General features: G+C 44.4%; 15 protein-coding genes across 15 annotated transcripts; 8 read left to right on the top strand and 7 right to left on the bottom strand.

Moving 5' to 3' along the window:
- Window positions 1-1,436: 1,436 nt before the first annotated feature.
- Window positions 1,437-2,442, top strand: V1516DRAFT_672567 (cyclin-like protein). The gene has a single exon (XM_066921770.1). It carries the CDS (start codon window positions 1,486-1,488, stop codon window positions 2,326-2,328), a length of 843 nt encoding a protein of 280 aa, XP_066777881.1. The 5' UTR covers window positions 1,437-1,485; the 3' UTR covers window positions 2,329-2,442.
- V1516DRAFT_672566 (bola-like protein) lies at window positions 2,368-2,998 on the bottom strand. The gene is made up of 2 exons (XM_066921769.1): window positions 2,628-2,998; window positions 2,368-2,567 (listed from the first exon to the last, which is right to left on the bottom strand). Exons 1-2 carry the CDS (start codon window positions 2,949-2,951, stop codon window positions 2,439-2,441), a joined length of 453 nt encoding a protein of 150 aa, XP_066777880.1. The 5' UTR covers window positions 2,952-2,998; the 3' UTR covers window positions 2,368-2,438.
- Window positions 2,999-3,066: 68 nt separating this feature from the next.
- Window positions 3,067-4,663, top strand: V1516DRAFT_672564 (histidine phosphatase superfamily). Its single transcript, XM_066921768.1, has 2 exons — window positions 3,067-3,218; window positions 3,267-4,663. Exons 1-2 carry the CDS (start codon window positions 3,125-3,127, stop codon window positions 4,610-4,612), a joined length of 1,440 nt encoding a protein of 479 aa, XP_066777879.1. The 5' UTR covers window positions 3,067-3,124; the 3' UTR covers window positions 4,613-4,663.
- Window positions 4,594-5,835, bottom strand: V1516DRAFT_672562 (UbiA prenyltransferase family-domain-containing protein). Its single transcript, XM_066921767.1, has one exon. It carries the CDS (start codon window positions 5,784-5,786, stop codon window positions 4,668-4,670), a length of 1,119 nt encoding a protein of 372 aa, XP_066777878.1. The 5' UTR covers window positions 5,787-5,835; the 3' UTR covers window positions 4,594-4,667.
- V1516DRAFT_672561 (uncharacterized protein) lies at window positions 5,836-7,949 on the bottom strand. Its single transcript, XM_066921766.1, has one exon. The coding sequence runs from the start codon at window positions 7,729-7,731 to the stop codon at window positions 6,253-6,255; it is 1,479 nt and encodes a 492-aa protein (XP_066777877.1). The 5' UTR covers window positions 7,732-7,949; the 3' UTR covers window positions 5,836-6,252.
- Window positions 7,950-8,076: 127 nt separating this feature from the next.
- V1516DRAFT_245056 (uncharacterized protein) lies at window positions 8,077-9,086 on the top strand. Its single transcript, XM_066918792.1, has 2 exons — window positions 8,077-8,942; window positions 9,008-9,086. Exons 1-2 carry the CDS (start codon window positions 8,148-8,150, stop codon window positions 9,026-9,028), a joined length of 816 nt encoding a protein of 271 aa, XP_066777876.1. The 5' UTR covers window positions 8,077-8,147; the 3' UTR covers window positions 9,029-9,086.
- On the bottom strand, window positions 9,036-11,046 carry V1516DRAFT_245423 (Pre-mRNA splicing factor PRP21 like protein-domain-containing protein). Its single transcript, XM_066918793.1, has 5 exons — window positions 10,916-11,046; window positions 10,598-10,855; window positions 10,495-10,541; window positions 9,115-10,445; window positions 9,036-9,048 (listed from the first exon to the last, which is right to left on the bottom strand). The coding sequence occupies exons 2-4, from the start codon at window positions 10,704-10,706 to the stop codon at window positions 9,144-9,146; spliced, it is 1,458 nt and encodes a 485-aa protein (XP_066777875.1). The 5' UTR covers window positions 10,707-10,855; window positions 10,916-11,046; the 3' UTR covers window positions 9,036-9,048; window positions 9,115-9,143.
- Window positions 10,725-12,808, top strand: V1516DRAFT_672557 (uncharacterized protein). The gene is made up of 8 exons (XM_066921765.1): window positions 10,725-10,834; window positions 10,930-11,080; window positions 11,143-11,199; window positions 11,249-11,485; window positions 11,537-11,926; window positions 11,983-12,252; window positions 12,304-12,381; window positions 12,430-12,808. The coding sequence occupies exons 2-8, from the start codon at window positions 10,994-10,996 to the stop codon at window positions 12,625-12,627; spliced, it is 1,317 nt and encodes a 438-aa protein (XP_066777874.1). The 5' UTR covers window positions 10,725-10,834; window positions 10,930-10,993; the 3' UTR covers window positions 12,628-12,808.
- Window positions 12,695-13,970, bottom strand: V1516DRAFT_672551 (eukaryotic translation initiation factor 2 alpha subunit-domain-containing protein). Its single transcript, XM_066921764.1, has 2 exons — window positions 13,773-13,970; window positions 12,695-13,700 (listed from the first exon to the last, which is right to left on the bottom strand). The coding sequence occupies exons 1-2, from the start codon at window positions 13,848-13,850 to the stop codon at window positions 12,849-12,851; spliced, it is 930 nt and encodes a 309-aa protein (XP_066777873.1). The 5' UTR covers window positions 13,851-13,970; the 3' UTR covers window positions 12,695-12,848.
- Window positions 13,971-14,081: 111 nt separating this feature from the next.
- On the bottom strand, window positions 14,082-15,291 carry V1516DRAFT_672548 (uncharacterized protein). The gene is made up of 3 exons (XM_066921763.1): window positions 15,106-15,291; window positions 14,968-15,052; window positions 14,082-14,915 (listed from the first exon to the last, which is right to left on the bottom strand). Exons 1-3 carry the CDS (start codon window positions 15,166-15,168, stop codon window positions 14,221-14,223), a joined length of 843 nt encoding a protein of 280 aa, XP_066777872.1. The 5' UTR covers window positions 15,169-15,291; the 3' UTR covers window positions 14,082-14,220.
- Window positions 15,292-15,330: 39 nt separating this feature from the next.
- On the top strand, window positions 15,331-17,394 carry V1516DRAFT_711095 (tubulin domain-containing protein). Its single transcript, XM_066924258.1, has 2 exons — window positions 15,331-15,763; window positions 15,817-17,394. The coding sequence occupies exons 1-2, from the start codon at window positions 15,490-15,492 to the stop codon at window positions 17,229-17,231; spliced, it is 1,689 nt and encodes a 562-aa protein (XP_066777871.1). The 5' UTR covers window positions 15,331-15,489; the 3' UTR covers window positions 17,232-17,394.
- Window positions 17,395-17,499: 105 nt separating this feature from the next.
- Window positions 17,500-20,645, top strand: V1516DRAFT_635415 (fungal-specific transcription factor domain-containing protein; the record flags this gene model as incomplete). The annotated part of the gene is made up of 4 exons (XM_066920013.1): window positions 17,500-18,116; window positions 18,138-18,818; window positions 18,981-19,711; window positions 19,832-20,645. Coding segments are annotated over exons 1-4 (2,679 nt in total), but the record flags the coding sequence as incomplete, so codon positions are not given.
- Window positions 20,646-22,769: 2,124 nt separating this feature from the next.
- Window positions 22,770-23,296, top strand: V1516DRAFT_663342 (uncharacterized protein; the record flags this gene model as incomplete). The annotated part of the gene is made up of 2 exons (XM_066920500.1): window positions 22,770-22,877; window positions 22,949-23,296. The coding sequence occupies 2 exons, from the start codon at window positions 22,770-22,772 to the stop codon at window positions 23,294-23,296; spliced, it is 456 nt and encodes a 151-aa protein (XP_066777869.1).
- A 111-nt stretch (window positions 23,297-23,407) lies between these two features.
- Window positions 23,408-24,236, top strand: V1516DRAFT_672540 (acyl-CoA N-acyltransferase). Its single transcript, XM_066921762.1, has 4 exons — window positions 23,408-23,785; window positions 23,836-24,011; window positions 24,063-24,091; window positions 24,139-24,236. The coding sequence occupies exons 1-4, from the start codon at window positions 23,490-23,492 to the stop codon at window positions 24,151-24,153; spliced, it is 516 nt and encodes a 171-aa protein (XP_066777868.1). The 5' UTR covers window positions 23,408-23,489; the 3' UTR covers window positions 24,154-24,236.
- V1516DRAFT_648862 (SRP54-type protein) lies at window positions 24,084-26,174 on the bottom strand. The gene is made up of 2 exons (XM_066920224.1): window positions 25,877-26,174; window positions 24,084-25,824 (listed from the first exon to the last, which is right to left on the bottom strand). Exons 1-2 carry the CDS (start codon window positions 26,087-26,089, stop codon window positions 24,172-24,174), a joined length of 1,866 nt encoding a protein of 621 aa, XP_066777867.1. The 5' UTR covers window positions 26,090-26,174; the 3' UTR covers window positions 24,084-24,171.
- Between the last annotated feature and the right edge of the window lie 52 nt (window positions 26,175-26,226).

The raw sequence follows: 26,226 nt of genomic DNA, 5'->3' as shown, positions 1-26,226 counted from the left end.
GTCGAGAAGGAGGAGAGTGGAATATATATATGCGATGAGGTAATGAGCAAGCTGCTTAACTGGAACAGCCGAAGGGAGGGCACGGCGATATCGTCGACGCGACTCGACTCGCCCTGGCCGTCGTCCTTTTAACCTTGTTTGCTGCTGTGGTGCGTAGCTGGTGCTAGAACTTATTTTGTCGATGGGGATGTGGCCGCCATTGTTACTGTTGTCTCCGTCATCGTCGTTGTCATCGTCGTTACCAACATGGTTTCGGCCATTAGTCTGGATGGGCGGTGGTGCTCGCTCGTTGATTGTATGGGATGGGTCTTCTGCGCTGCGGGGCTCGATGGGCGGAGCGCGTGGACGATGGCCAGAATGGGATTCAGGCGGATTTTTGTGACTGTGATTATTGATTGTCTATATTGTAGCAATTGTCGCTGTAACCGAGTTTCTGTATATGTGGATAGCTGACAATATGAACAACTGAATCTGAACTGAGTAACTTAAAATATGACTAGTAATATGACTAGTTAAGACTCGGATTATTGGATTGTTTTAAACAGGTCATCTACTGGAACCGCTCTTCCAGCAGATCAAATTTACAGCGCTAGCTCTCTCTAATGAACGAACTCTCGTTGTCTTTTCTAGCAGGGAATTGCATTTATTATTGTATCTTTAAACTCATATCCATATACATCCATGTCCCTATTCGCATAACTATTATTTCCTATATTCCTCCACCTCCTCTTCTCTGACTACGCCCTCCAGCCAAATTACTCGTCTTTCCTTACGTCCGCCCTGTTCACCCTTCGGCCCGCCCCGCCCCGCAATTCGAGCTGCTCGTCGGTCACGTGGAGATCGGCTGCATCATCTTGTTGCCGGACTTTGTTCTTCCTATTTTGAATTTCCGGACTTTGGCAGAGTTGGCTGATTCAAAGGGGTTAAAACTAAGGCGTACGGACCGCTCAGTAGTGGCCCACTGACTGCGTAAAGCGTAACAGATGATGGTCAAGCAGAAACCGGATTTTTCGTGCAGGATTTCCAGATGAACGCAAATGCTCTTTGGAGGAATTGTGATGCAGGATGCGATATCTTGGGTCCTGGATCTGCCATCATTGACTTTTTCTGACTGATTATCTTTGAGTGAGAAGATCCATAGATAATACTGCGAGAGATCCACATCTCTGAAGCGACGGGTATCACTAGTTATATCATCTATATCATCTATATCATCTATATCATTTATATAATTTATATCATCTATATCAATTATGCCGTTAATATGGTTTATGTGTTTTATATTGTAATGCTATCAGTATTACTGTCGTATGAATATAACTGTCTACACCCTTATACTACTAAGTAGAACCACCAAACTCTCCCAGCTGTCAGCCCTACTATATACCGAACCTCCCAGTCCAACGTTCTATATGTATAACAATACTAAATAAACTGTTCAGGCAAGCCTACGTACGCTAATTGTAAATACAATCCACCATTAGGATGGCGGCGAACTACTGGGCCTCTTCTCAGTATAAGCATTGGCTATTTTCTCGCCAGCAGCTCGAGAAAACCCGACTCGACACCGAGGTCCAGACAGGCTATTCGCGCTCCGAGCTAGGCGATCCTCGCCATTTGCGCATCTTTTTCCACACTCTCATCCAGGCTCTAGGAAGGCATCTATCTGTTCGACAGCAAGCTCTTGCGACCGCCGAGGTTTATTTAATGAGATTCTATACTCGCTCTGCAGTGCAAGAATCAAATCCGTACCTTGTGTTAGCAACATGTGTCTACTTAGCATGTAAGACAGAAGAATGTCCCCAGCATATTCGGTCCGTGGTCTCAGAAGCCAAGTCGTTATGGCCAGACTACATAACCCACGACGCTACAAAACTTGCCGAATGCGAGTTCTATCTGATCGAAGAACTTGACTCTTATCTTGTTGTCCATCATCCATACCGCTCGCTTAGCCAGCTCTCGAAAGCCCTTGGCGCATTTGGTAGCAACACCGGCCTGTCATTTGAGGAAATGCAGACTGCTTGGTCGGTTATCAACGACTGCTTCATAACTGATTTACCATTGCTATATCCTCCACATGTTATTGCTCTCGCTTCCATTTACTTTTCTGTTGTGATCAAGACCGCCTCGATTGCTGTTGTTCCTCAATCTGGCCGTGTCCGGACAAGAATCAACAAAATCATCGAATGGTTTTCTTCGTGTGGAATCGACCTCGACGATGTAGTTGAATGCACTCAGGAGGTAATTTCTCTGTATGAAGTATGGGATTCATACAGTGAACGAAGCTGTCGCGATATTATTGCGAAATTTGTCATCGGCAAGCGGTGAAGCGATTTTATGGTCCCTAGAAGGCTCATTTGAATTCTCATATCATACTGCATTTTGGAGTTGGTTCTGTACATATTGATCTATTCTATTCTAATTAAATTGTAATGAAACTATCGTGCTTGTCGGTCTGCCCATTCTTTAGGAGTCAGAGTCAGTAACTGCATCGCATGAACTCCCCCTTCTTCCGCCATTTCCTTGGAAAAAAGCTTATAAATCTCACGGTGTCTAATAGGAAGACGCTAATCATATCATCAGCTTCCTGTATTTCTATTTTGTCTATCGGCTCAGAAAAAACCTACCTTGCCTTCAAACGCATCTGATACGACCTCGATTCTAAAATGTGTCTCTTTGTTTGTGCTTCCTATCATAGGTTTATGATGAGAATGCTTATGCGAATCATTGTAAATTTCTAGACGAGTAGGCGACAACGTTTGCGTTAGCACCCATCGGATCCTAGATTCGTACGGAGTATCTGATTGACTGAAATCTGGCTCCACTGTAGTGCTGATAGTCGACATTCTGATACCCAAAAATTTCGCGGGTGGTGTACCAATTCGTGTTAGATTACGACCTGTAAACGATAAGTAAGGCATAAATCCTACTCTGAAAGCTTTTGTCGACATCGGCAGAATAGGAAAAAATGTGAATTGTTAATTTTGCAAATGCAATGTCTTCGGAAGAAGAATTCGAGATCAAATGTCCCAACTGAAACAGAAACTAATAATCTTACTCCAGTGATAGATATTATTTCGATTGCCGCATAATAATCGGAACCAACCTCACGCAACAAAAAAAAATGGGTCCACCTATTCTCGCTCCAAGCATCGATATAAAAGATCAATATCCATCGAATCTACAGCTAAACCAAGTTCAAATCATATTCCGCCACGGTACGTGCAGATTCACCGCAAGTACAGATCCAAGTACTAACAATTAAGGTGAACGCACTCCGGTTCATCGAACTCTGCAACAATGGGATAAATGGGGTTTTCCTATTTTCTGGCCACTTTGCCAGTCATCTTGTTTCTCGCTGACCGGGATAGTGAATCCCAATGCGCAACCACATCTTGTATCGGCCTTTCCTTACGAACGCGAGATCGAAACAACTACTGGCGAAACACCCTCAAAATTGTTTACAAACGCTGGAAAGGAAGGCATATGTCTTGAAGGGCAACTGACTGATAAAGGCAGACTCAGTTCATACAAACTCGGGGAGCAGATCAGGGCGCTATATATCGAACGGCTTGCGTTTTTGCCTCGCACTTTTGTGGAGCAGGAAGATGTCTATCTACGAACTACTAGCATCGTCCGCGCTCGTGAGACTTTACAGCAGGTATTTGCCGGTATATATCCATTTTCCAAGGCATCTGTGCCACCCAAGATTTATGAACGATTCCCGTTCGAGGAAAATCTGTATCCGACAACCGGACCCTGTCCTAGACTGCGCGAGCTGATGGTCCAATTCATTGACGCGTCGGCCAAGAAATGGGATCCTCTTCTTATCGACGCAGCGAAGGGCTTTGCACCCATTCTTTCGTCTGAGTCGAAGACTATCACCGTCGGCTCGTCGAAGGAATCCGACAATTCCTGGGCTTTAATAGACACTTATGCTTCTGCGCTTGCGCATAACATTCCTACCCCACCTTGTTTCAACGACCGAAAAGCAGTCAATTTGCTCGCACGTGCATCGCTTGATGCCGACTTCTCTGGGTTTGAGTTCAATTCTGAGATGCAGAAACTAGGCATGGGCCGTTTTTTCGACGAAGTGCTGACCCGCATGATCCGTGGCGATCGAGTTGTGTCGCGAAACGAAGCTGAAATCGTCAAGATGCTGGACTCCAAAAAAGATAAACTGTCAATTTGGCGAAAGCCTAAATTGGCTTTGTATGGTGCCCATGACTCGAGTATTGGCGCATTATTAGCCACAATGGGAGTCTTGGACCGCAAGTGGATCAATTTCACAAGTCATATTGTATTCGAGCATTTCCAAGAAACAGACCAAACTCTTGGAAAGTCTTCTTGGTTGTCAACTGCAAAGCCGAAAGAATATGTTAGAATCCGATACAATGGTCAGCCTTTGGACCTGCCGGCGTGTTCTGCTGCCGGTGACCATCTTGAGGGCCAGCGGTCGTTATGCACAATGGAAGCCTTTACGGAATTTGTGAAAAGAGTGAGTCCTAAAGATTACACGAAAGAGTGCAATGAAAATTTGAAAACGCCTCCACCAGAGGATGATGTTGTAAAAGCATTGGCTGGAATTGATAATTTGTTCAGACGAGAATAAGAATTGTATCTATTTTCACTTTCTCTCTCTCCCAATATATATTCATACAGATTATCTACATAAAGATCGTGAACAGGTTAGACAGATAGTCGAGGAAAATGCCTAAGAAAATGACGCCACCGGTTTTAATATTATCGACAAACCATTTCCAGCAATTTTTTGGCGTCTCGAGATCAACTTGATAAATCATTTTTCCAAGCCGATACATGGCCCAGGCGACACCAGCGAAATACAAAGGGCCCATTGCGTTTAAAGCACCCGCTGTGACCAATAATCCGGCTTGTGCAACAGTAAAACCAGTCATTATCAATTTGGACTTATCCGCCCAGGCGAGCGCTGTAGACTTGATTCCGGCACTGACGTCGTCGCGTTTGTCTTGATGTGCATAGATGGTATCGTAAACCATTGTCCAACAAACGCCTGATAGATATAACGAGGCCATGGTTGACATGTCCCATACATGCATAGCCGGAAAACCGAGCATGGCACCCCAGTTATAAGTGAACGCAAGCATGAGCTGCGGGTAGTACGTGAACCGCTTGAAGAGAGGATATGTCGCGACAAACCCAAGACTGCTCGCACCTAACAGAAAACAGTCTAATGGAAGCGACAGTAACACACCCAGGCCGACAAGCAACTGACCAAATAAATAAACCATTCCCTGCTTTGGCGTGATCAATCCAGACGCTATCGGTCGACTTGCCGTCCGCTCAACTTGTTTATCGAGGTTCCTGTCCCACAAATCATTCACAATACAGCCTGCTCCTCGCATCACCAACGCGCCGATTCCGAACAGAGTCAGCGTCCACAAGGTCGACATGATTGGTGCCGACGACGCATACGCTGCCATCCCAATACCCCACGTACACGGCCAATAGAGAAGCCAGGTGCCCACAGGTTTATCTAGTCGAATCAGCTGCGCATACGGAACTGCCGGTTTGGGAAGCAAGCGCATAAAAGTCCCTAGCGTTGGTTGAACTGGCGCATTCGGTCCAGCAGTCACAATTGTTTGAAGCCGTGTTACAGGTACTCTTGGTACGCGACTTTTGTAAATCGTTAACGCCTTGCTTGTGGTGAGGGGTACAGGACTTGTTCTTCCTTGAAAAGATATCAATCTTGTAACAGAAGGTCGGGACCACCGAGACAGCGCTGGACGAAATGGAGCTAGCAGCATTTTACTGTATTGATGCGTGAAAATATTCGTTGAATTGATTAATTAATAGAATTGGATTGAGATAAATTTCAGCAATTCATCCCGACCTCTAGCTGAAACTCTATTTACCCCACAATTAAGGAAAAGCATCAGCCCGAATGACTTATATAATATTCCTCGTATCCACTCTGACATTATTTAGTGATCACCAAAAATGATTTGACACCATAATAATCGATTTAATTCAAAGTTGGATGAATAGTCAAGCATCGAATGTTTGGTATTGCCATTTTTTGCGATCAATGATGTCAATCTGTCTTCGTTATTTGGTTCAGTCATATGATTATCCTTGGTGAACTTTTGCGATAAAACTACTGAGTACTTATGACATCAACCCAGCACAAATGCATTTATTATAAATAAGAACGCAGACTCTCAAAATGCTTAATAAATTGAACCAAACAAATACAAAACAATCCCAAAAATACTAGTGACTCAACGTTTCCCGCCATTTCAATATACAGCCACGACAGCAAAATTCCCGTCTAATAGGGACATCTTCATTGCCAACCAAGGAATTCCACCATTCCATTACATGGCCTTCACTATAGACCATGTAATGACCACAGAACCCACAATTATTTTCATAGCTTGCCATTTGGAAAGCATGCTCGACCTGCTTCATTAGATTGTCTGATAACTCCCACTTAGCGATCTCGGTCGAAGTCGCTCGATAGCGGGATATAGATCGCAAACATAATTCTTTTAAACTGGGTGCTATTCGTACACTCTCGGGATGCCATATATCTTCTTTGTGAACCAGACTTCGCTCATGACTGTAGAACACAGGCAGACCAACCTGTGACCGATAAGGGTTAAATTTGTTATTAATTGCTCCATGAACATCGCTACTTCGCTCGCGGATAAATCCACCTTCAGGAACTATATCAAACGGATTCGGATGTAGAGCTAGCAAATGCAAATGGACCAAACCCAGGACCTGGGCCGGCAACCAAGAAATCTCATTGACACTGAGATGCAGCTCGCTAAGATTCTTCAATCTACCAATTGCGTTTGGGATAGTTTTGATCTTATTATTCCTCAAAGATAGTACCGTCAGATTCTCAAGGCAAAGCAAGCTGGGTGGAATGATGGTGAGATGGTTGTATCCTAGGAAAATCCGCACATCTTGACCAAACGGACCCGTGTCACTAACATCAAAGCCAGGTGCTAATCGAACAATGTTACGGAGATCTTTAATTTCTTCAGGGACTTCTGAAATACCTAGCCGTGCAAGATCAATATTATCGCCACGACCGCTTTCGACGGCTTCGCGGATAATCTCTAGAGCTTGTCGGATCGCCGCCGTTGGCTCAGGAGGGATTATAAACGACGACGAACCAGATCCTCGCACTGGGAGAGATCCTGCGCGGCCTCCAAGTGACCCTGCACGCGACGGAAGCGAGTAGTGTTTTGTTTTCAGCGATCCTGCGCGACGGTTAAACGAAAGATCAGGCAGCGGAGGCGATCGATGTCGAGACTTATCGACACCGCCTTCCGCTTCAATGAACGATCTCTCGATATCATCTGCCGGAGGAGAGGATGGAGGATAGTCCCACGCGCTCTGTAAGTCATCTGAGGGAACCTGTTCTTGCTGCAGTCTCTTATGAATATTCGCTGGCGTTCGAAAATATGCGGAATGAGCACTTGGTCGACACTGTTCTGGTCCACTACCACCGGCGTCGATATTAACCACAGTACTACTTGACCGCGTAGCCGTTTGCGAAGTTTCCATCACGTCATCGGCATCCGTAGCTGAATCCAAAGAATCCAGCATGAAATCAGGCAGCGACTCCGATGTCGGATAGTCGCGCTTTCGCGTCGCCAAACTTGAAGGCGAGATTCGTTCGATTCTCAGCCTTGACGCATTGTGCGAAAACGGTAGAAGTTCGGATTGATTCGGCATATCAAGGGGTCTGATTTGCTATTTCCCCTGGTTTGTAGATTTTTATTCCCCTCGTTCTCCCCCGGTCGCGTGGTCTCTGCAGAGATAATCTCTTTAGTGGTAGTCGTTCGCCGAAGCAAAATTACACTAAAACCTGTCCATTCGCCGGCAGGAATCCAAAAACACAATTTACTAAGGAGCGAAGACTTTCCGAAAGAAATCTTAGCAATATGCTTCGACTTTCCAATCTATCAAAACATACTTAGACGTGTCATGAATAAGGTCAAATAGAGTCTATGATCCACGTGACCAAAATAGATGCGCGCTCTGCGAGTATGATGTGTTCCATACAGATTGGATATTTCACAAATAATTTTTATTTAACTGTTGACAATTAATCAGATGCGGAAATCCAGGATCTAGATCAGGTACTACATATGGAATCGAATAAAAATGTCTCTCATGATGCATATATAGATGAGTTAGAGGAAGGAGATGAATATGATGCAGAATCCAGCGACGAATTCTACAATGGCGAAATTGATATGGACGACGTGCAGAGCTATGCTCCTCAAAGTAACTCAATTAGATTAGGAACATATACATCTGGACCATTGCACCCAATATATGGTCAACGAAGCGCTTTACCGATCCCGGACGACGAAGTTATTCTTAACTATGGTGACGATCCGAACGAATTACCCCAGACTGCGGCAGCGTATTTATTATCCGTTAGACGACAAGCTGCATCATTTCCTGGGTTCGTTGCTGCTCAGAGGCCTTACAAGCCACCAATAATTGTGAGCTTAAATCAGAATTCGCTACCTTCTTCAGATGCCTCATTGACTCGTGTCCGGGCGCCGGAGATCGATCTGGACTGGCACAAATATGTCATGACGCAGTACAAGTTCTCGCGTCGAGTTTTCCAGGCTGCTGCAGACTATATCACTCCAGTATCGCGAGACCAGCTTCCTTCGGCATTAGCTGAATGGCGTTCGTTCATTCAAGACCCTCAAAACAAGCCAACTACAAGCATACTGTACGCACTTGAGCAAGAAGACATATTTCGAATATTCAAATATTATCAGCGCTGGGTGATCGGCAACCTATCGATGGAAATGTCTCGTTGGCTTTATGCACTTCTAGTTCGAGTCGCAGATATTTTTCCTGCAGATGAGATGTCGATTTTGAGGGTGCTTTGCATGAAATGCATCTCGGTGAAAGAATCAACGGTATGCTCTTTCTACTATAGAATCGCCAAGTGTTGGCTGTTAACAATTTAGGAGTCCATTTCCAGCGTCGCTTTGGCTACGTATGATACACTTGTCTGCATCGTAGCTGACTTCTTCTGTCAGCGTGATCTAGCGTTCTACCTCTTTGAATAACAAAGCAATATTATTATACATTTATCTTACATAAATCACAACAAGTCGTCAAATTTTTCTCGACTTGATCCGCGAAGCTTCCTCAGGTGTAAGTGAATTCCCCTGTGAATCGAATAAATCAGTCCGAGCACTAGCTAACCGTTTGAAGTTCTGCGTGACTTCGTTGAACGCAAGATTAGAAATCGCCTGACGAGCTTCGTTCTTGGCTTTTTCTTCCTTCCACCGAGGATCTAAAAGCTCGATTCTCATATGTTCGTCAAACTCGGCTGCTGGAATGGGTTCGTGACATAATGGACATTCTTGAACCGTGATACGTGCGGCCTGTAGTGAACGTCGCGTACTACCTTGTGGTAAAATTTTGATGTTTTGTAGTCCTGGAGACTGCAAAGAAGCAACCTCTGCGTTTCGTTGACGCTGAAAGTTGGCCTGTAGTTCACGGATCCGAGGGTTTTCGTCCGCGTCAGTGGGCGGTCCAGTCTCTTCTGAAGCTGCCGAGGGTGGGTGCGGTACGGTCGGGACAGGAACATACTGCACACCAGGTGGCGGAGGAAGTGTCGGCACCGGATCGCTATTTTCTATCGAAGCCTGAGCAATTTCCTCTGATTCATGCAATAACGATAGCATCTGTTTTTGTTCCAAAGAGGCATTTTCTAATTGTGTAAGAGACATTGGTGGTGGTAATTCCACGTCGTTATCGGCTTTTGAAAAATTAATCGTTTCCACGACTACGAAGTCATGCCAGTCGATTTGCGCAAACGCAATTCGCTCAGCTTCTGCTTCTTCCGCAGCTGCTTTACCAGCTTCTTCTTTCTGTTTTTTCCACTCGGCTCGATAACGAGCACTATCTAACACAGCATATTTGTTTTTTAAATTCGATTCTAGACGCTCTCTTATCGATTTAGAAGGATTTAGAACTTTGCGGTACTGCTCTGTGAGCTTGTTGAACAGTGCATATAGCGAGTGATTTGATCGAAGGAAGTCAAACTGATAGTTGCGCTCTTCTCGCTGAGATAATTGGTTGACAAACGGTTTACCGTTCTCTGCCGCAAACAATGAAGTTAATCTAATAACATCTAAATCTAATGCAGAAATTGGTGGCATTGTCACTGCAAATTCGTATGCCGATGGCGCAGCTGCCTTATTCGACTTATCCACCGTGGATATGGAAGATATAGAAGCACTGCTGCCATTGGTTTTCGTCGCAGTTGCAGATTGAGCAGATTCATTTCCAGCTCTACCCTCACGAAATTCATCAAGTCTCCATTCGTAGAACGGATAATATGGATCGGATGTGTTCAAAAAACTGAACCGATTGTTCTCCTTTTCCTTTTCCCGGATCCTTGATTCGAACTGTTATCCTTGTTAGCAGATACATATTTGCTCATCAAGGAATACTTACAGCTTGCCCATTCCTTGATACATAGCCTGCAGTCTTTTCTATAATGGCTGAGAAAATTTGTTAGCCTTGCCCCATATGGTCAATATTTATTCAGTTGAAATACCTCGAATATCGGGCGGTGGAATAATTATTCCCTCCGGCGCTTCAATCTGCGACACTGGTTGCGGTGTTGAACTATCACGCCCGTTATTGGTCATTCCAACATTTGACATCTCTTCTCTCCTTTTGCACCGCAACAAGGAGATTCCACCCGAAAACAAAAACTGGCAAACTTTGGTACAAAATATGGTGATAATCAGTTATTATCTTAGTTCGTTCTACTGGTCTACCTGACGGCTGTGTAAGTAATACGGTGTTGGTACCATTGAGCGAAAGTTAGCAGGCATTCGAGTAAGCATACTAGCAACGATCTAACACGCACGCAAAACTATCCAGACAACTAAATCGACAGAACTTTGTGCGACAAGATCTGAATCCGATAAAATAAGTCCTTTATAAGATGTCGGATGGAACATTATTGAAACCGGAAAAGGATTATTCCGAGATCGTGGCGGAGGAGTTTCCAAAGATTGATGATTTGGCAAAGGTAGCTAGCTGGCTAGTGCGCACGATTTTGTTTGTTTTCGATGTCGAATTAATCATGTTTAGACTGATCTGCAAGATGCTGTTGAAAAGTTATTGAGTCTTGAGAAACAGACGCGTCAGGTTAGTGATACAGGACGCTCCTTGACTTTTCAAATGTTGACGACTGTAGTCCGCCGATCTATTGTCTACGGAGAAGATTCTAGTGAAAATTATTTCGCTTTATAAGGATGCAGGTGACTGGAAGCAGATGAATGAATATATTCAAATTTTGTCGAAGAAGCATGGCCAGCTAAAGCAGGCCATCACCACGATGGTTCAGAAAGCGATCACTTTTCTGGAGGATGCGCCTAATTTGGAGACCAAGGTTGAATCCATAGAAAATATCAGGGTGGTTACAGAGGGGAAGGTTTGTCAATTACGTTATGCATATCCTCGAATTTTTCTTACCATAAATTAGATTTTCGTTGAACTAGAAAGAGCTAGAGTGACTCGTACTTTGGCAAAGATCAAGGAGGGCCAAGGTGATATTGCCTCTGCCGCTGATCTCATGTGCGACCTACAGGTCGAAACATATGGATCGATGGATAACCGTGAAAAGACGGAATTCATTCTTGAGCAAGTCCAATTATGCGTTCTAAGAGAAGATTTTACACAAGCTCTTATTTTAAGCCGCAAAATCTCAATCAACTACTTTGATAACTCAGATGTTGAGGACTTGAAGCTGAAATATTACGAACTTATGATTAAGATTTCGCTACATGATGACAAATATCTTGATGTTTGCAAGCATTATCGAGCTGTGTATGATACTCCTAGTATTAAAGAAGACGAAAAGAAGTGGAAGGAGGTAGGATCCAATTGATTTGCTCATTTTTGGCTTGGCTTGGTAAGCTAACTTTATAGGCTCTTTGTAATATTGTATACTTTATTATTTTGGCACCGTATGATAATGAGCAGTCTGATCTTATTCATCGAATCGGGAAAGATTCACGTTTGGAACAGCTTGTGACTGAGAATCAATTGATCAAAAACTTTACGAAAGTTGAGCTTATGCGATGGCCACTAGCTGATAAAGTCTATGGGCCTATTCTGCGTGCGACTTCTGTTTTTGATGTTTCGGATCCAAAGGGAGAGCAGCGGTGGGATGACTTCCGCAAGCGAGTTATCGAGCATGTGAGTGATAATTACAAGAGCACTACTCGTGATGGTTACTAATAGATATAGAATATTCGAGTCATTGCTAAATATTATACTAGAATCCATACTGCCCGACTACGAGATTTACTGGATTTGTCTGATCAAGTAGGTTTTTCTTACTTTTTTTCATTCATACAAGTTACTAATAGATAGGAAACTGAGGCTTATCTTTCCAGATTGGTTACCCAAGGAACGATCTATGCACGAATTAACCGGCCTCAAAAAATCGTTACTTTTGACGCTCCGAAGGATGCTAATGACGTTCTCAATGAATGGAGTAGTAATATCACCAGCTTGCTAGGATTAGTTGAGACGCTAGGTCATTTGATTAATCAATCCGTGAGCGCTTGAAATGGAGCCATTCCGCGTCTAACCCTTTTCTATTCTGTTGCGGGAAGATCGTTCATTTTACGTCGGACGATGTTGGAGAGCTGGATTGGGGTGTATATAATTTCGACTTTACAAAGTTGGATGGTGCATATGTAGTCTAAGCTTGATAAATCTTAAATATCAATATGAATCTAATTTAAAAGTTATATGGTTGTATTACAGATATGCAACAAGAAAATCCTCTATTCGATATCTCCGGCCTCGCTTTCTGAGTCGTCGTCATCACCGGAGACTTCCTTGTTTTCCATTTCTTTACGTTCCATAAGCGCTTGGAGTTCTGCATCGTCACTTTCTGTAACCGCTTTTGGAGGCATACGAACTGCGAATTCGCCACCAGCACCCTTAATACTCTCTTCGATTTCACCGATGGCTTTCTCGAGAATATTGATTCCAAGCTGCTTATCGAGACAGTGAGAAGTCAAGACATATAATGGAGGCGAGACTAATCTGACTTTGACCGGGACATCATCTGTATTCAGCGCTTCAGCTTTTTTGAGGGCAGTTTTCACGGCATCGATGCCATCGTAACCGAAGCAAGTGACATCGATATCGGCCCGGACTTTAGTTGGTTGTGGAGTCAGGCGTCTTGCAATCTGTTGCTTCAAGTCCTCAAGAATAATAGGCGACGAAATGTCAATTCCTTCAAAGACGGTGTCCGGATTTGTCACTGCAATCTTGAATGCATCATACGCATGCCCATATTTCCGGTATAGCGGCCAGCCGATCGTGGTATAAAGGTCTTCCAAGGGTAACGTGTTCTTCTCTGCTACATGGCGTAGAATCGAATGTACGGCCTTCGACTTGTTAAACTTCTCCTCACATTTTACTATGTCTTCGGCTGACACACGACGCTTCGATAAATCAATATATCCCTTTTCCTTGTCGACTCGCAGAACAACCACAACCTCGTTACGACCAACGCGAATCAGCTTCTGAATCGAGCGGATTCGACGGCGCGAAAGCTCAGAAAGAAGGATCATACCCTCAATATTATCATATTCGAGTAATTTCACATACGCACCCATCTCAGCAATCTAGATATATGGCTAAAGTTAGGTGCGGTCTATAGACAGCTAATTTTTAGATTTCTAAGTCCTTGCTCCTACCTGTCGAACATTGACCACAACGAGGTCATCCACCTCGGGATACTTATTTTCGTAGTACCGACAATTTGTGAGACTCATAACTGAATATGTTTAGCTGCTTTTGCCGAATCAGAACAAGTTCTTTTCTTGTCGCTATTAATAACCGATTGTCTTTTGATCTTCGTGCTTTAGCTTGTGACTTAATTTTTTTCACCAGACCTCAGGCCAAGGGTTTCTACAATGAGTAACTGTAGTTCTCTAAATCCAAGAATCCAAGAATACTATTTCATCCAGAGGAATGAAAATAAATTAATTTTTTTTTACATATAATGAAATTGTGAAACTATTTGTTTGTTATGTTTTATTAATTCTACCGATATGTTGGTCCAATGAACTCTAAAGCATATTCGATTGAATCTCACTGTAGTTAGTGCAACCATTGATACAAACGGAAACAACAATATCAATTCTAATCATCTATATCAACTGAAAAGAATATAAGCTTGACCAAAAATGCAAGCGCCAAATGTCCAAGAACAACGGCAACAAGCAAGATTTTTGACGTCTTTGCCTCGGTACTGTTCAGAGTCGGGTATAAGTTTCTGACAAGAAAGGTAGTTGATACTGCAAATCCGACGGCCGCGCTGATCCATCGGACGACGTTTGAGATAGTGTGGAAGTGGAAAATCTCGATTGGCGAAATTGAAACTAGCGCGACTGGAACCCAGATTGTGTTTGCGTAACCGTATAGAGTTATACAATCTAACAACTGAGCGTGCTCTGATTTATACCATTTCAAAACACCCCAGAGAACAATAGGAACGAGAAAAGTGTAGCCATACATCAGAGCAGCGGCACCGGTTAAAAGAGCGAAATTAAGATCGAACTCATATCGTTCCGCTCGATAGGCAATAATCGAAGCCAACGTAGACGAGAAAAACAAAACGATAACCACTGAAGAGGCAATCCAAAATGGACCGTACAAGTCTGGATTATCGCCAATTGTCTCTATAAATGAGACTCGCGGATACAGCGAGTAAGCACATCGCTGAAGAACTTCGTTTGTGTCGACGTCGAAAAATTGCTGGTAGAACCGGATCGTCCAGATGCTCAGAGGTCCACTTGCATTACCTTCTGTTGAAGACGGAGGCTCATATCGACCACCTTTCTACTTAGTTATTGTTTCATTGGGGTTCACCAATTTATCGTCAATTACCTTGAGAAGGGGGAATCGTCCCAGAGATGTTACCTCCAGTGTGGAAATCATGGAATTCCAGATCGGTCTCACCAATATCAGCACCCTAAATTAATTAGGATCCACTTATAAAATTGAACTCTTAAGAACGGAACTTACACCTTGCGCATCGACATCGATTAATACATCATAATCGGCAGTACGAGTGTTGGAAGTCGCCATTGTTAATTCTTTCTCGGCCAGCTATGAGTATTCTAGAATCAAGAAAGCCCAAACTAAGTCCACAAAATCTTGAATTCCCGAGTATTGACCTGAACTCACAATCTCAGATCAAGATGATTGTAACAGTTCATTCCCTGCAGCTATTCGTAAAGGAGATGGCTGCACATACCACAAAACCCATATAATTACATGATTTTTTTCTATGCTGAAGTATTATGAATTAAGAAAGAAGATCAGGACTAAAACCTAAGAGTATTTGCCTCTAATTCAGCCAGGAGGATTCAAGAAAAATGAATTGGAATTGTTGGGGCTGAAGAGGAAATGCACGAATTAGTTCATTTATCGTTTTCTGCCCGCGCAAACCACTTAACGACGCATTTTTTTAATCGGCAAGAATCGTACTTTGACTATGGAATCGACGACTCAAACTTTACCATTGCAAATGAGAAGAGACAGGAAGACGGGCAAAAATTAGGGCAGATTTCGAAGAAGATACGGAGCAAAGTAGACAATTATATTAGTTTTCGGCAGGGAGTTGGCGCCGACGGGTCGACAGAAACATTTACACCAAGATGCATGCTCTGGGATTTGAAAGGTACAATTTATGTTGCTCACTAGAAAAATACAATGTTGACTGACCACTTACAGGTGGATATGGCTCATTGAAACGGTATAATGCGCTTTATGAGACAGAGGATACTTTCGTTCCACAAGATGTTGTCCGAGTAGAACTGCCAAAAGCTAGCGAAAGCGAGTGGATTAAGAAGCTGGATCAGGTTGGTACTACTACAAGTAATGCGTTGCCTCTCGTGTCGGATCAAACTGGTCGCTATTGGGCTGATTATAGTGGAGTATTCCACCATCCACGCGCCTTAATGGAGGTTCAAGGGTATTTATATGATCCTGATCATGCTCCCAAGGGCCTTGCCAAAGGAATTGAACTGAGCAGTATCTCAAAACTAAGCAAACGCAAAAAACAAGAGGCCGAGTTCCGACTGTACGATACTGGGGTCGAAATATTTCGTGAGGAGTTGAATGGTGCAGGAGAAGAATCTATTGAAACCCAGTTTCGAAATATTTTGGAAGAGTGCGACTTGTTGGGTGGAGTTAATGTAGTGGTGGATATTGATTCCGCCTGGGGAGGATTTTCCTATGAAGCTCTACGTTTGATCCGTGATAGCTATGTATCAAAAGGTACGATAGCTGTGTGGGGAATTGAAGACAATGATGGAGGCGAAGGGAGAGCCGAGATGTGTTCTCGCATAAGCACGGTTCTCGCATTGTCCAGCCTCGCGTCGGCTTATATTCCATTGGCACTTCCGTCAAGACTGGCAAGCTCGAGTTCCTGGAGAGCAGGAGGACTTTTTGACAGCGCATTTGAAAGCATCACTCTTCCTGCTCGGCTGGCGACTAGTGAAGCGGAGTATATGTCAATTGCAGATATTATAGCAAAGGCTTCGCAGGGAATCGACGGCGAACGCAGAATTCTCGCCGGTCTTAAGCAGATGCGTGGAAGCAAAAGCTTAGATTTAGGAGGTGTTAACAGTGATAATGCCTGGTGGATGGATCGTCGACAGAAGGTAGAATGGAGAAGTAAGCCGCTTTACAAACGCAGACAGGTCGTTTGTGGGCCGGGAAAATTCATAGTTGTTCGCGGAGAGGAGGGAAAGCATATCATGGATGCCAATTGGAATAGATTTGCTACAATTGCGGCGGCCGAAAGCAATCAGAACATTGACGAATGGACGCAGAATAGCCAGCGGGTTGACATAACTCTCTCTGAGCCTATGCCAACAAGTGAAATCGACGTGCACTCGGGAATGGAACCGGAGGAAGCGACAGCCACATCAGGACTATGGAGTTCTCGGCAGACTAGAGTAACTGCTCGGGAAATGGCAGGGTTTGCCAGGCGCTGGTGGGAGATCGGAAATAACACAGGAGAGTCTGGAGATATCGTAGAGGAACTTGACGAGCTGGCTGAGCTGTACAATGTTGACGGCGGTGGATGGTACGATGACGGATTTGGTTTTAACAGCGATGATGAAGGAGATGATTTTGACTAGTTTATTTTCTGCAAATTCATCGACTGAACGTTTAAACATGTATATAGATAAAGGACTCTACAAGGGACTTACATATTATGTAATAACTATGGTACACGTCACTAGCCGATCAGCTCATCCCTCGTGACTGCACGCTAAGTCCGTAGCAGTTTCGGAAACACAGGCCGGAAGCCCCCCGTGGCCGTGCATGAGGCTGTGCGGGATATGCCCGCACCATCGTCAAAAGCCAGAGAAATCGAGTTCCCAGCCAGACTTTCTTTCTGTTGCAATAGCCAGCGGCGGGTTCACGCAAGCTTCTCATAGTCGTTTCCGGCCTATTTTGGTTGCGTTTTGGATTATTTTTTGGTAGTTTTCATTTGTTTTCAAGGTCATTCGGGCAGCCAGCTGATCGCGTTGTTCTCTTGTTTGTTCTGATCGAAGCGCAATTCGGCAATGGCAGAAAACACCGGTCAACGGCATTTATTACCACCGCCTCTGGTCAACTCTGGACAGCAGCTTCCTGTACAGCTGCCATCTGGTCCGAATCCTTACTATGCTCTTCCGCACTTTCAGCAGCATCCGCAACAACACTTGCAGCATCAGCAGCATCAGCAACAACAGCAGCGGCCGGTTTTCATGCCGCCGATTGCTCCTGCTCCCGTCGCGTACTATCTTCCGCCAGGCTCGCCCTCCTCTCCCTATCCTCCGCATCCACCGCATCTCCAGCAACAGCAATCACAGCAACCGCAGGCTCTAGCTCCTCATCCTCCGTCACAGCGACCCTTCCAACCCCTGCTGCCGCCGCCAACAGGCTCGGCGCCATACGATTATTCGTCCCACTATCCACTCGCTCCGCATGGCTCGTCCTATCAGCAGCAGCAGCAACAGCAACAACAGCAACAGCAACAGCAACAACAGCAACAGCAATATCGCTCACCCATAGCACCGTCGAGCTCTCTTCTACCACCCATTTCCTCCTCTTCACTGCCTCCACCACATCATGCTTCTCCTATCCACCAGCAACAACAGCAACAGACGAGTCCCCCACTTGCCCATCCTCAAACACCGGAGCAGATCCAGACTCGTTCTCCAATTACTCTTCCTCCTGTCGAGTCCGCTCATTCAAAAAAGCAGTCGCTAGATGCTGTTTCTGCCAATGAGCCTGCCTTGATTTTGTCCTCCGTACAATCCAAAGTTGCGCGGAATGATACGTCGGCTAGCGCTACGTCGCAATCGACTTCACCTGTGCCAGCAACTCAGTCCTCATCTAGAAGACCATTCCGCCAGCGCAGGAAAGATCCATCATGCGATGCCTGTCGAGAACGAAAAGTCAAATGTGATGCCACAGAGTCAAGTGCTTGTTCAGAATGCGTGTCACGCAAGCTGAAATGCCAATTTACGAAGGACAACACTCGTCGCATGTCGTCACTAAAGCAAGTACAAGATTTAGAACGCCAGCTTTCTCACGCACGTGCTCATATTGCAGCCCTGGCGGCTTCAGCAGATGCAGGCACGTCTGCGCAAACTGATGAAGCTCTAACTGCTGTTACTGCTGGACTGGAGTCTTTATCCGAGCCTACAGCCCGTTCCCCTTCTCCAACTCCTTCCGTCTCTTCGCCTTCCTCTAGTATGTCTAATATTCGCGTTCCATATTTTGCGGCAACAATTTCCTTGTACTCTCGTGAATCTATGCCGACTTTGTTTTGTGATACTGGGGCTGCCCATTCTGCGCCGTCTACACGAGCACCTGCAGCCTCGGCGACGCATCAGCATGATTTCGCTTTTACTCGCGCTCATTTAGATCGTTATAATCGAGGAATGTTCAAACCTCCAGTGCCCTTTCGCCATAAATTCTCTGAAAAGGTGTCCAGTCCTTTATCTCCGCCGTCTGTTTCACTGCCACCGCAAGAAATGGCCAGTCGGTTACTAGGATACTATTACGAATCATTCCATTGTTGGATGCCTATAGTTCATTGGCCTACATTTTTATCTCAATTTGAGAAACTTTACGAGACTCCGGCCGGACTTGAGCAAGCTTCTTCTTCTTGGCTGGCAACTTTTTTTGCACTTCTTGCTTGTGGAGCGCGAGCACAACCTCTTCATGGGGAACGAGCCAAGGAAGCTACAGACTTGGGTCGAGATTATATATATGCTACTTTGGCTTACTCTGATGTCTTCCATGATTCTTTTGATGTTGATCATTGTCGGTCTGCGCTACTGACTGCAGTGTTTTTGGCTGAATTGAACTGTACTTCGAGTGCTTTGACTTGGTTGGCCGTGGCTATCCGCAAAGCCCAGGATTTAGGATTATATCGGAGGCAATTTACCACAGAAGACAGTGGAACGTCAGTGATTGTGTCGGAGGCGAACAAGAGAGTATGGTGGGCGATATACGTTTGGGATCGGATCTTGGCCACTGAGCTGGGTAGGCCGTGCTTGATAAATGACGAAGATTGCGATGTTGATTTTCCTGTACCTGTGGATTGCAACCATATTACGTCGTCAGGAATCATTTTCCCCCATACAGCGGACGCGAAAAAATCATCTGAAGGGGAGTTGGAAGCTGCACAGGGAAATGCAGAAGAGGTAGAGAAGAAAGAGGATACCCCGATAGAATCTAGTACGGCCAATACTTCACGAAGCCGGCTACAGTCAATGGTAGGAGATCATTTTATTCCGTCGCTTCATATTCTACGGGTAGTCGGACCATTACGGCAGAGTCTGAAAGCACCAGTACTTGCGCGAGCGACCTTGACTACATTTGACGGTTATTTTGAGCAATTTTGGTCTGCATATCCATTTCTGTTTCCTGGCTGTGCTGGCCCACTGCGAGAACATCTGAGTCCATCGATGCTTGTTCCAATATCCCTGATGCAAAACCTACGATTGATTTTACATAGGCATAATATGTCACCTAGCGCGCCTCGGGATTCACGGACGTATGCAATCGATCGATGTACATGCATCGCCATCGAGACTGTGACTTTTATGATGAGGACGATGGTGAGGCCTACCGGTCCACGGCCAATCATTTACCGCGATATGCTCCCTGTTGAACACTTCTGGCGGAACTTAATTGTGGAAAGCTCGACCTCGTTTATTCTGACTCATTTATGGAGATGCTTATTGGCACTGATTGCAAGAGGCCTATTTCGACATGCGAGAGTCTGCTTGAAATTTATGTCCGTAGTGCACGATCATAGAGAGATTAATGTTGCATGCGGTCTGCATTTGGACGGATTAATGTCCCTGTATCGACAGAAAGTGGATGCATTTGAAAAATCTATGGGAATTTCGGAAACGATTCCCATCTTGGACGAATTAAATGGTCCGGCCTATATGGTAGAGGACGACGAAGATATGCTGGCGTTGATTTCTGGAGATTTACAAGCTACACCGCAAGGCTGGATTTGGGAATCTAATACCGAGAGCAGCAAGATAGGAAGTGGTCCTGAATCAACTGGTGCTTCATCCTCATCAACGCAGGCATCGTCTACATCAGTAAAGATCAAGAAGGAAGATAATCGAACGAAGGAGGATAAGATCAGCTTAGAAGGGGAGCCACATTCGTTTTCATATGATGTTGCAGTGGGTTTACGGGATAATGCAGCATCTACTGCTCCAAATAACAGCGGCGGCGAAGACGGTGATGATCAGCCAGCGCAGGGTTCACGAACCAGCATCGCAACTGCGAATGCATCTGGCGAGAGTGCGGACGAAGAGGATGCCGACACGTGGAATAAATGGGCATATCTTGAGAGCGAGATGATGGAGATCGATATGTTGCCGTCTATGTGTGCTACGCGGCATGCGTTTGTGATGCGAGCAAAAGACCAGTTTGGGTTTTCGATGACCAGTCCAGCTGAAAATAGTCATGAGGTTGAAAAGATGTTTGTGCCAACTGCGAGGAAGACACGGAAGAGGAAGTGTGCACGGTTTAGTGGCAGGAATGGTAGAGGAGGGATGGACAAGGATATCTCCTCGACGTCGTTTTCGTCTTCGTCTCAGCCGTACACTGAAACCGGGACGCCAGGATCTGGAGAGAAGAGACATGGCGAAGGTCGGTCGGCAAGGAGCCGAGAGCGGCACAAAGAGAGGGTAAATGGGAGAAAGGCCAAGAGCGGAGTGATCAAAGTGAACCCAATACAGTTAGTAGGCACGAGGGAGGGGGACGAAGCCGACGATCTTGACGAGGTCGAAGAGAATAGGGATTCGAAGCGTGCAAAGATGAGTATTGCGAATATTATTTAGAGAGATTCCCAATGTACGATAATGTCGGCTATGTATACATACAGGTATTGAATATATATTTTTACAGTTTTACTAGATCCACTTTCGTATCGATTTGTAAGGGAGAAGCCAGGCGCAAATCGGCTGGACCCAAACGAATAAAAGTTTAAATTCAAATCAAGCTAGCGTCAGTTTGAAATTTCGGTAACTGACGTGCGGAAAACTTTATCTGGGCGGCGGTGGCTAGTGCGGTCTGTTCCCGTACGAGTAGGTTTCGGACCGAGCGACTAAAGGGCTTTTCTTATAGAAAGATGTTTTATTTTGGCTATGGATGAAAAGATTTGTGTGATCGCGATCTTCGTGGGAAATTTGTTACAGGTGGATTTGAATTTGGGTCAGTAGATGGGTGAGTTTAGTTGGTAGGAAAGAAAGCACTCTGGGTCCTATCTGGTTGTATGTAGCATGGCTCAGTTAGGCTCAGCCTGGCGCAGTCTGGTCTGACGAGAGAGCACCGGTTCGCGTACGGCCCAGGTACAATGACGTGCTACCATAGAGTGCCTTTGCGCATTATAGTCGATGTCAGAGTTTTCTAGATTGCTAGAGCACTTTTCATTTAATCATCATATTATATCGAATTGGGTCCAGTGTATTCCACTGTAATATACTATTACTTGACTGAATTGTTGTATAATCTGTCTTCATGCCATTTCTCCGATTTCATTGAGCATGAAGATGATTTAGGGATTTTTAGTCATACCATGTTAATAAGCTAGTTACTCAATATTTGAGATGTATAATATGCATGTACGAGTTGAAACGTAGCTGGAATCTCTGAACATAAATTGTCGAGTGGAGTAGACTACATCTGCATGATCGCTCAATGAGTCAAGGTCCTAGATCCTACCGTATTTCAAAACTTTTCACTGGTATGTTTTATATTTCAATATTTTGATTGAAATTCATCGAAGAATTAATTTATCTGTCAAAATATAAAGAGAGCTATCTGTCCGAACGTAAAAAATTCTACTGACAAGATCGTCTGTTCCAAAGATGGGTCGAGATAGACTAACTTTATGAATTTCGATTTGTAAGAATGGTACATACTGATGTTAGCAGAACATATCATGATGGAAGGCTGCAGCTAGCTTTTGGCAGTACTTGTGTTGATTCATTAACTGTTTAGTTGTTCCACTGTTCTCACACTTAAAGACATCTGATTATCAAGATTGCGGCTCACAATATCATCCGGAACACAACCAATTTGAACTGCAAATTAACTGCTACATTGAAGCAACCTATTTATCAAACATTTTGTAGAATATATTTCCTATGAATCGCCGAACGGATTCTCAACTTGTTCGCGGACGAACAGTGGCCATGTTAGTTGGTTGTGTGCTCGGGCTGTACGCAGGTATCAAGTTGATTCCATATGAATTGGTAAGTCCGTTCAGTCTTCTAGTCTGCTGCAGACATCGATAGACCTAAGAACCTAATATTTTGACTTCCAGATTAGCTGGGAACCTCCAAGCGAAGAATTCAAAAACAAAAATCCGTTTATCTTTAGAGTGCGGTTTGAGGAATCCAAGCATCTCGATCTCAAACCGCACATTCAAGACGCAGACTACAAAGAGCAAGTCGATAAGCTAGCCACCGAGCTCCGCCAACAGAAGCGGGAAGAGGCTTTACGATTGGGACTGAAGTACGAAGAGCCCAAACCGAAAAAATCTGCTCAGCAATTAGAGCTGGAACGGATCAAAGAGCAGCAAGCAGCTCAAGAGAAATTACGTCAGTCAGCGGACATGTCTACCGATTTGTGGATGAAGTCGAAATTTGGCGACCAAGAGGACGAAAAATGATGAATCTTCCTTGTATTATAATTTTCTGAAACCCAGTATATACTATTGTACATATTTTTCAATATATTTCTATGCTGTTTAACGTATTCTTTTTACTGTAAGTTCCGTTCCAGCATCACAATTGCGGCTTAGCTGGCATCAAAATTTGTTGATCTCGGATGATTTACTATACCTTCTTTCAAAATCAAACGAAATGGGTTCTATCGAAAGTAACACACTTCTTTTTAGCTCCGAGTTTATTGACCCATCAGTAGCAGATAGCCTAGCTCCGGATTACGCACTTCGGGCACTGAAACCGGCGGATTACTCGGCAGGTTTTCTCCAAGTTCTCGCAGGTTTAACCACTGTGGGAACTATCTCAGCAGAGACTTTCAACAGACATTTCGAGTTTCTTCTTTCTCGCCCAGGCGAATATTTTGTTCTTGTCATAGAAAACTTGTTGACAGGCAAAATTGTCGCTACTGGGACGCTTTTGGTCGAGCGGAAGTTGTATGTCTAACTCTTGACCAAGGGATTCAGTTTCATTGACCAAAACTTAGCATACATGAATGTGGCCGGGTAGGACATATCGAAGATATCGCTGTTGACACCAATGAGCGAGGCAAAAAACTCGGGCTCAAAATAATTCACGCTTTGGACTATATCGGTCAGAAGACTGGCTGCTACAAGAACATTCTCGACTGCTCTCCACACAACGAGCAGTTCTACGTCAAATGTAAGTTTTTAGGTTTTCCAGCATTCAATCTTCCATCTAACTAGAATCTAGGTGGCTACAGCAACGACGGATTTGAAATGGTAAAGTTTTTCAGTTATTAATCAGACTATTGTACTAATCGGAATAGGTCAAGCGTTTTTAACAAATACATTTGATGAATTCACGACATCAACATGTTGACTGCCCATGGCACGCTCAACGTGCGTAGATCCGTATACATCTGCCCTGTTCCAACAAACAAAACAGGAATTCCTGTAGAATATGTCATATTGACCATACTGCCGATCATATCTCCTACGGTATCACACTTGCTGATCAAGAAGAAGTCAAGATTTCGACTTGATCCGAAGGCAGCATTGAAGTTTCGCGCTTGTTGTACAGAGTCCGTACCGACAAGAGCCTCGCCAACCATGACAATTTTGTCTGGATTCGCATATTTGGCAAACTTCTCTAGAGACGACATGAGTCTTGTATCGTTGTGCCGACGACCCGCCGTGTCGATCAATACCACGTCATATCCCTTTTCCCGGCCATAATTAATGGCGTCGCGCGCAATGACCGCAGCGTCTTTGCCGTAGCCCTTTTCAAACAATTCTATTGTGCCGCCCTCACGCTCCGTCAAAGCTTTCAGATTCCGCGCATGTACTCGAAGTTGCTCAACTGCACCAGACCGAAACGTGTCGCAGGCAGCAATCAACAACTTCATGTCATTCTGCAATAGCCAAAACGCAATCTTGGACAGGTTCGTCGACTTCCCAACCCCATTCACTCCAACAACTGAAATTACGTAAGGCCGCGCGGGCTTCGTCGACTTCACTTTCTGGATCTCATGCAGTAAATCAACTGAAGTAGACGGCGTCAGTATTTTCCGCAGCGCATCTTCCATTGCGTCCCGAACAGTCTTCTCTACTGAAGTCCAGCTCCCCGTTTTTGTGCCAACCAAACTCTTGCTAACCACATCACATAAATGCTGCGCAACCTCTGGTGCAATGTTCTTCTTCATCAAATGCTCTTTCATGCCGGCCAAAGCTGCATTCATATCTTTCTCCTCGATAACTTTACTACCAATAATATTTCTAAAAAATCCAAATCCGGATGCCAGCGCGGCACTGGCCACTGACTCAGATTTAACTGCATCAGGTTCTGGAGTGGCCAAAATAGAATTGATTTCATTTGAAAGCTCTCTCAAAACAAAATCGCCTGATTTTGTTTTTGTTCCCCACTTAGACACATCTTCATTGCCGAATATCGCACTCGATGTTCCTGCACGCCCATCATCTGAGGCAACAGGCTCACTTTTAGTTCCGGAAGAAAAGTCAAGCGTTGGATTTTCATCATCCGAAGCTTCGTAGGCTGTTCCATCTGCTCCCCATTTCCGACCTTTTTTCTTAGATAACCTTTTTACATTGTCGGCACTCTTCGCAGCTGGTTTGCGACGACCGCCGTCTCGCTTAGCTTGCAGGCTGGCAAGTTTGGCAGCTGCTTTGGATTTTTTGTCTAATTTGACATTCCCATTTACTTCCATCTCTTTGTCTTCAATTTCGTCCTGCCCATCTTCATCTTGAATATCTTGATCATCGCTGGTGTCGACAGAACCAGATGTGTCGACGAAAGCCTTGCTAGCACCTTGATCAACCGACTGTTTCTCAAGTTCAGCGTATCGAATCGAGAAATAGTCGTCAAACTTGCAGACTGGAAGCTTCTCAGGATCTTTGACTTTTAATTCAGCACCATACAAAGTTGTGAAAAGTTTCTTTACACTAGCCAATAGCTCATCTATGAACGTGATTTGCAGCAATGATTGATACACAGCCTACATATCTCTTTAGTCCCCCTCATCAAAAAAAAAAAAAGGCTAAACATACCACAATAATAATATCAAATTCGTTAGCAGTCGTCCATTTCACTGTGTACCGATCTTTATTCATAGAATTCGATCCTGCAGTGTTGGCGCCTTTACGCTTATCTTCAATAAAAATATCAGCGATCAATGAGTCTAAGAGCGCAGAAGATACTGGCTGATAACATTTCTGCCAGAGTACAATTCCTCCTGTCGTGAATACCGTAAAATAGTCCATTTATCTCTTTTTCAGTCCAGTTTAAGCGAAATCTATAGAATTCGCCTTGAAAACCCACCAAATCAATTAAGGTCTAGAAATCGATATACGAGTCGATATCGACTTGTAAAAACATCTCGACAGACTGAGGAGGGACT

The sequence above is a fragment of the Lipomyces oligophaga genome (genome assembly GCF_038497815.1).
Source record: "Lipomyces oligophaga strain CBS 7107 unplaced genomic scaffold V1516scaffold_3, whole genome shotgun sequence".
Classification (NCBI taxonomy): Eukaryota; Fungi; Ascomycota; class Lipomycetes; order Lipomycetales; family Lipomycetaceae; genus Lipomyces; species [Lipomyces] oligophaga.
This window is presented reverse-complemented; position numbering and strand designations above follow the sequence as displayed.

Coding starts and splice junctions, on each gene's coding strand:
- V1516DRAFT_672567 (XM_066921770.1), top strand. CDS start 1,486: ATGGCGGCGAACTACTGGGCCTCTTCTCAGTATAAGCATTGGCTATTT.
- V1516DRAFT_672566 (XM_066921769.1), bottom strand. CDS start 2,951: ATGTCGACAAAAGCTTTCAGAGTAGGATTTATGCCTTACTTATCGTTT. Junction 2,568..2,627: donor CAGATGCGTTTGAAGGCAAG/GTAGGTTTTTTC, acceptor TGATATGATTAG/CGTCTTCCTATTAGACACCG.
- V1516DRAFT_672564 (XM_066921768.1), top strand. CDS start 3,125: ATGGGTCCACCTATTCTCGCTCCAAGCATCGATATAAAAGATCAATAT. Junction 3,219..3,266: donor TCAAATCATATTCCGCCACG/GTACGTGCAGAT, acceptor CTAACAATTAAG/GTGAACGCACTCCGGTTCAT.
- V1516DRAFT_672562 (XM_066921767.1), bottom strand. CDS start 5,786: ATGCTGCTAGCTCCATTTCGTCCAGCGCTGTCTCGGTGGTCCCGACCT.
- V1516DRAFT_672561 (XM_066921766.1), bottom strand. CDS start 7,731: ATGCCGAATCAATCCGAACTTCTACCGTTTTCGCACAATGCGTCAAGG.
- V1516DRAFT_245056 (XM_066918792.1), top strand. CDS start 8,148: ATGGAATCGAATAAAAATGTCTCTCATGATGCATATATAGATGAGTTA. Junction 8,943..9,007: donor TCTCGGTGAAAGAATCAACG/GTATGCTCTTTC, acceptor GTCCATTTCCAG/CGTCGCTTTGGCTACGTATG.
- V1516DRAFT_245423 (XM_066918793.1), bottom strand. CDS start 10,706: ATGTCAAATGTTGGAATGACCAATAACGGGCGTGATAGTTCAACACCG. Junction 10,542..10,597: donor TCCACCGCCCGATATTCGAG/GTATTTCAACTG, acceptor AAATTTTCTCAG/CCATTATAGAAAAGACTGCA. Junction 10,446..10,494: donor TATCAAGGAATGGGCAAGCT/GTAAGTATTCCT, acceptor CAAGGATAACAG/TTCGAATCAAGGATCCGGGA.
- V1516DRAFT_672557 (XM_066921765.1), top strand. CDS start 10,994: ATGTCGGATGGAACATTATTGAAACCGGAAAAGGATTATTCCGAGATC. Junction 11,486..11,536: donor GGGTGGTTACAGAGGGGAAG/GTTTGTCAATTA, acceptor ACCATAAATTAG/ATTTTCGTTGAACTAGAAAG. Junction 12,382..12,429: donor TACTGGATTTGTCTGATCAA/GTAGGTTTTTCT, acceptor ACTAATAGATAG/GAAACTGAGGCTTATCTTTC.
- V1516DRAFT_672551 (XM_066921764.1), bottom strand. CDS start 13,850: ATGAGTCTCACAAATTGTCGGTACTACGAAAATAAGTATCCCGAGGTG. Junction 13,701..13,772: donor TTGTGGTCAATGTTCGACAG/GTAGGAGCAAGG, acceptor CCATATATCTAG/ATTGCTGAGATGGGTGCGTA.
- V1516DRAFT_672548 (XM_066921763.1), bottom strand. CDS start 15,168: ATGGCGACTTCCAACACTCGTACTGCCGATTATGATGTATTAATCGAT. Junction 15,053..15,105: donor TCGATGTCGATGCGCAAGGT/GTAAGTTCCGTT, acceptor TAATTAATTTAG/GGTGCTGATATTGGTGAGAC. Junction 14,916..14,967: donor GACGATTCCCCCTTCTCAAG/GTAATTGACGAT, acceptor CTAAGTAGAAAG/GTGGTCGATATGAGCCTCCG.
- V1516DRAFT_711095 (XM_066924258.1), top strand. CDS start 15,490: ATGCACGAATTAGTTCATTTATCGTTTTCTGCCCGCGCAAACCACTTA. Junction 15,764..15,816: donor CATGCTCTGGGATTTGAAAG/GTACAATTTATG, acceptor GACCACTTACAG/GTGGATATGGCTCATTGAAA.
- V1516DRAFT_672540 (XM_066921762.1), top strand. CDS start 23,490: ATGGGTTCTATCGAAAGTAACACACTTCTTTTTAGCTCCGAGTTTATT. Junction 23,786..23,835: donor CTTTTGGTCGAGCGGAAGTT/GTATGTCTAACT, acceptor ACCAAAACTTAG/CATACATGAATGTGGCCGGG. Junction 24,012..24,062: donor CGAGCAGTTCTACGTCAAAT/GTAAGTTTTTAG, acceptor ACTAGAATCTAG/GTGGCTACAGCAACGACGGA.
- V1516DRAFT_648862 (XM_066920224.1), bottom strand. CDS start 26,089: ATGGACTATTTTACGGTATTCACGACAGGAGGAATTGTACTCTGGCAG. Junction 25,825..25,876: donor AATTTGATATTATTATTGTG/GTATGTTTAGCC, acceptor AGAGATATGTAG/GCTGTGTATCAATCATTGCT.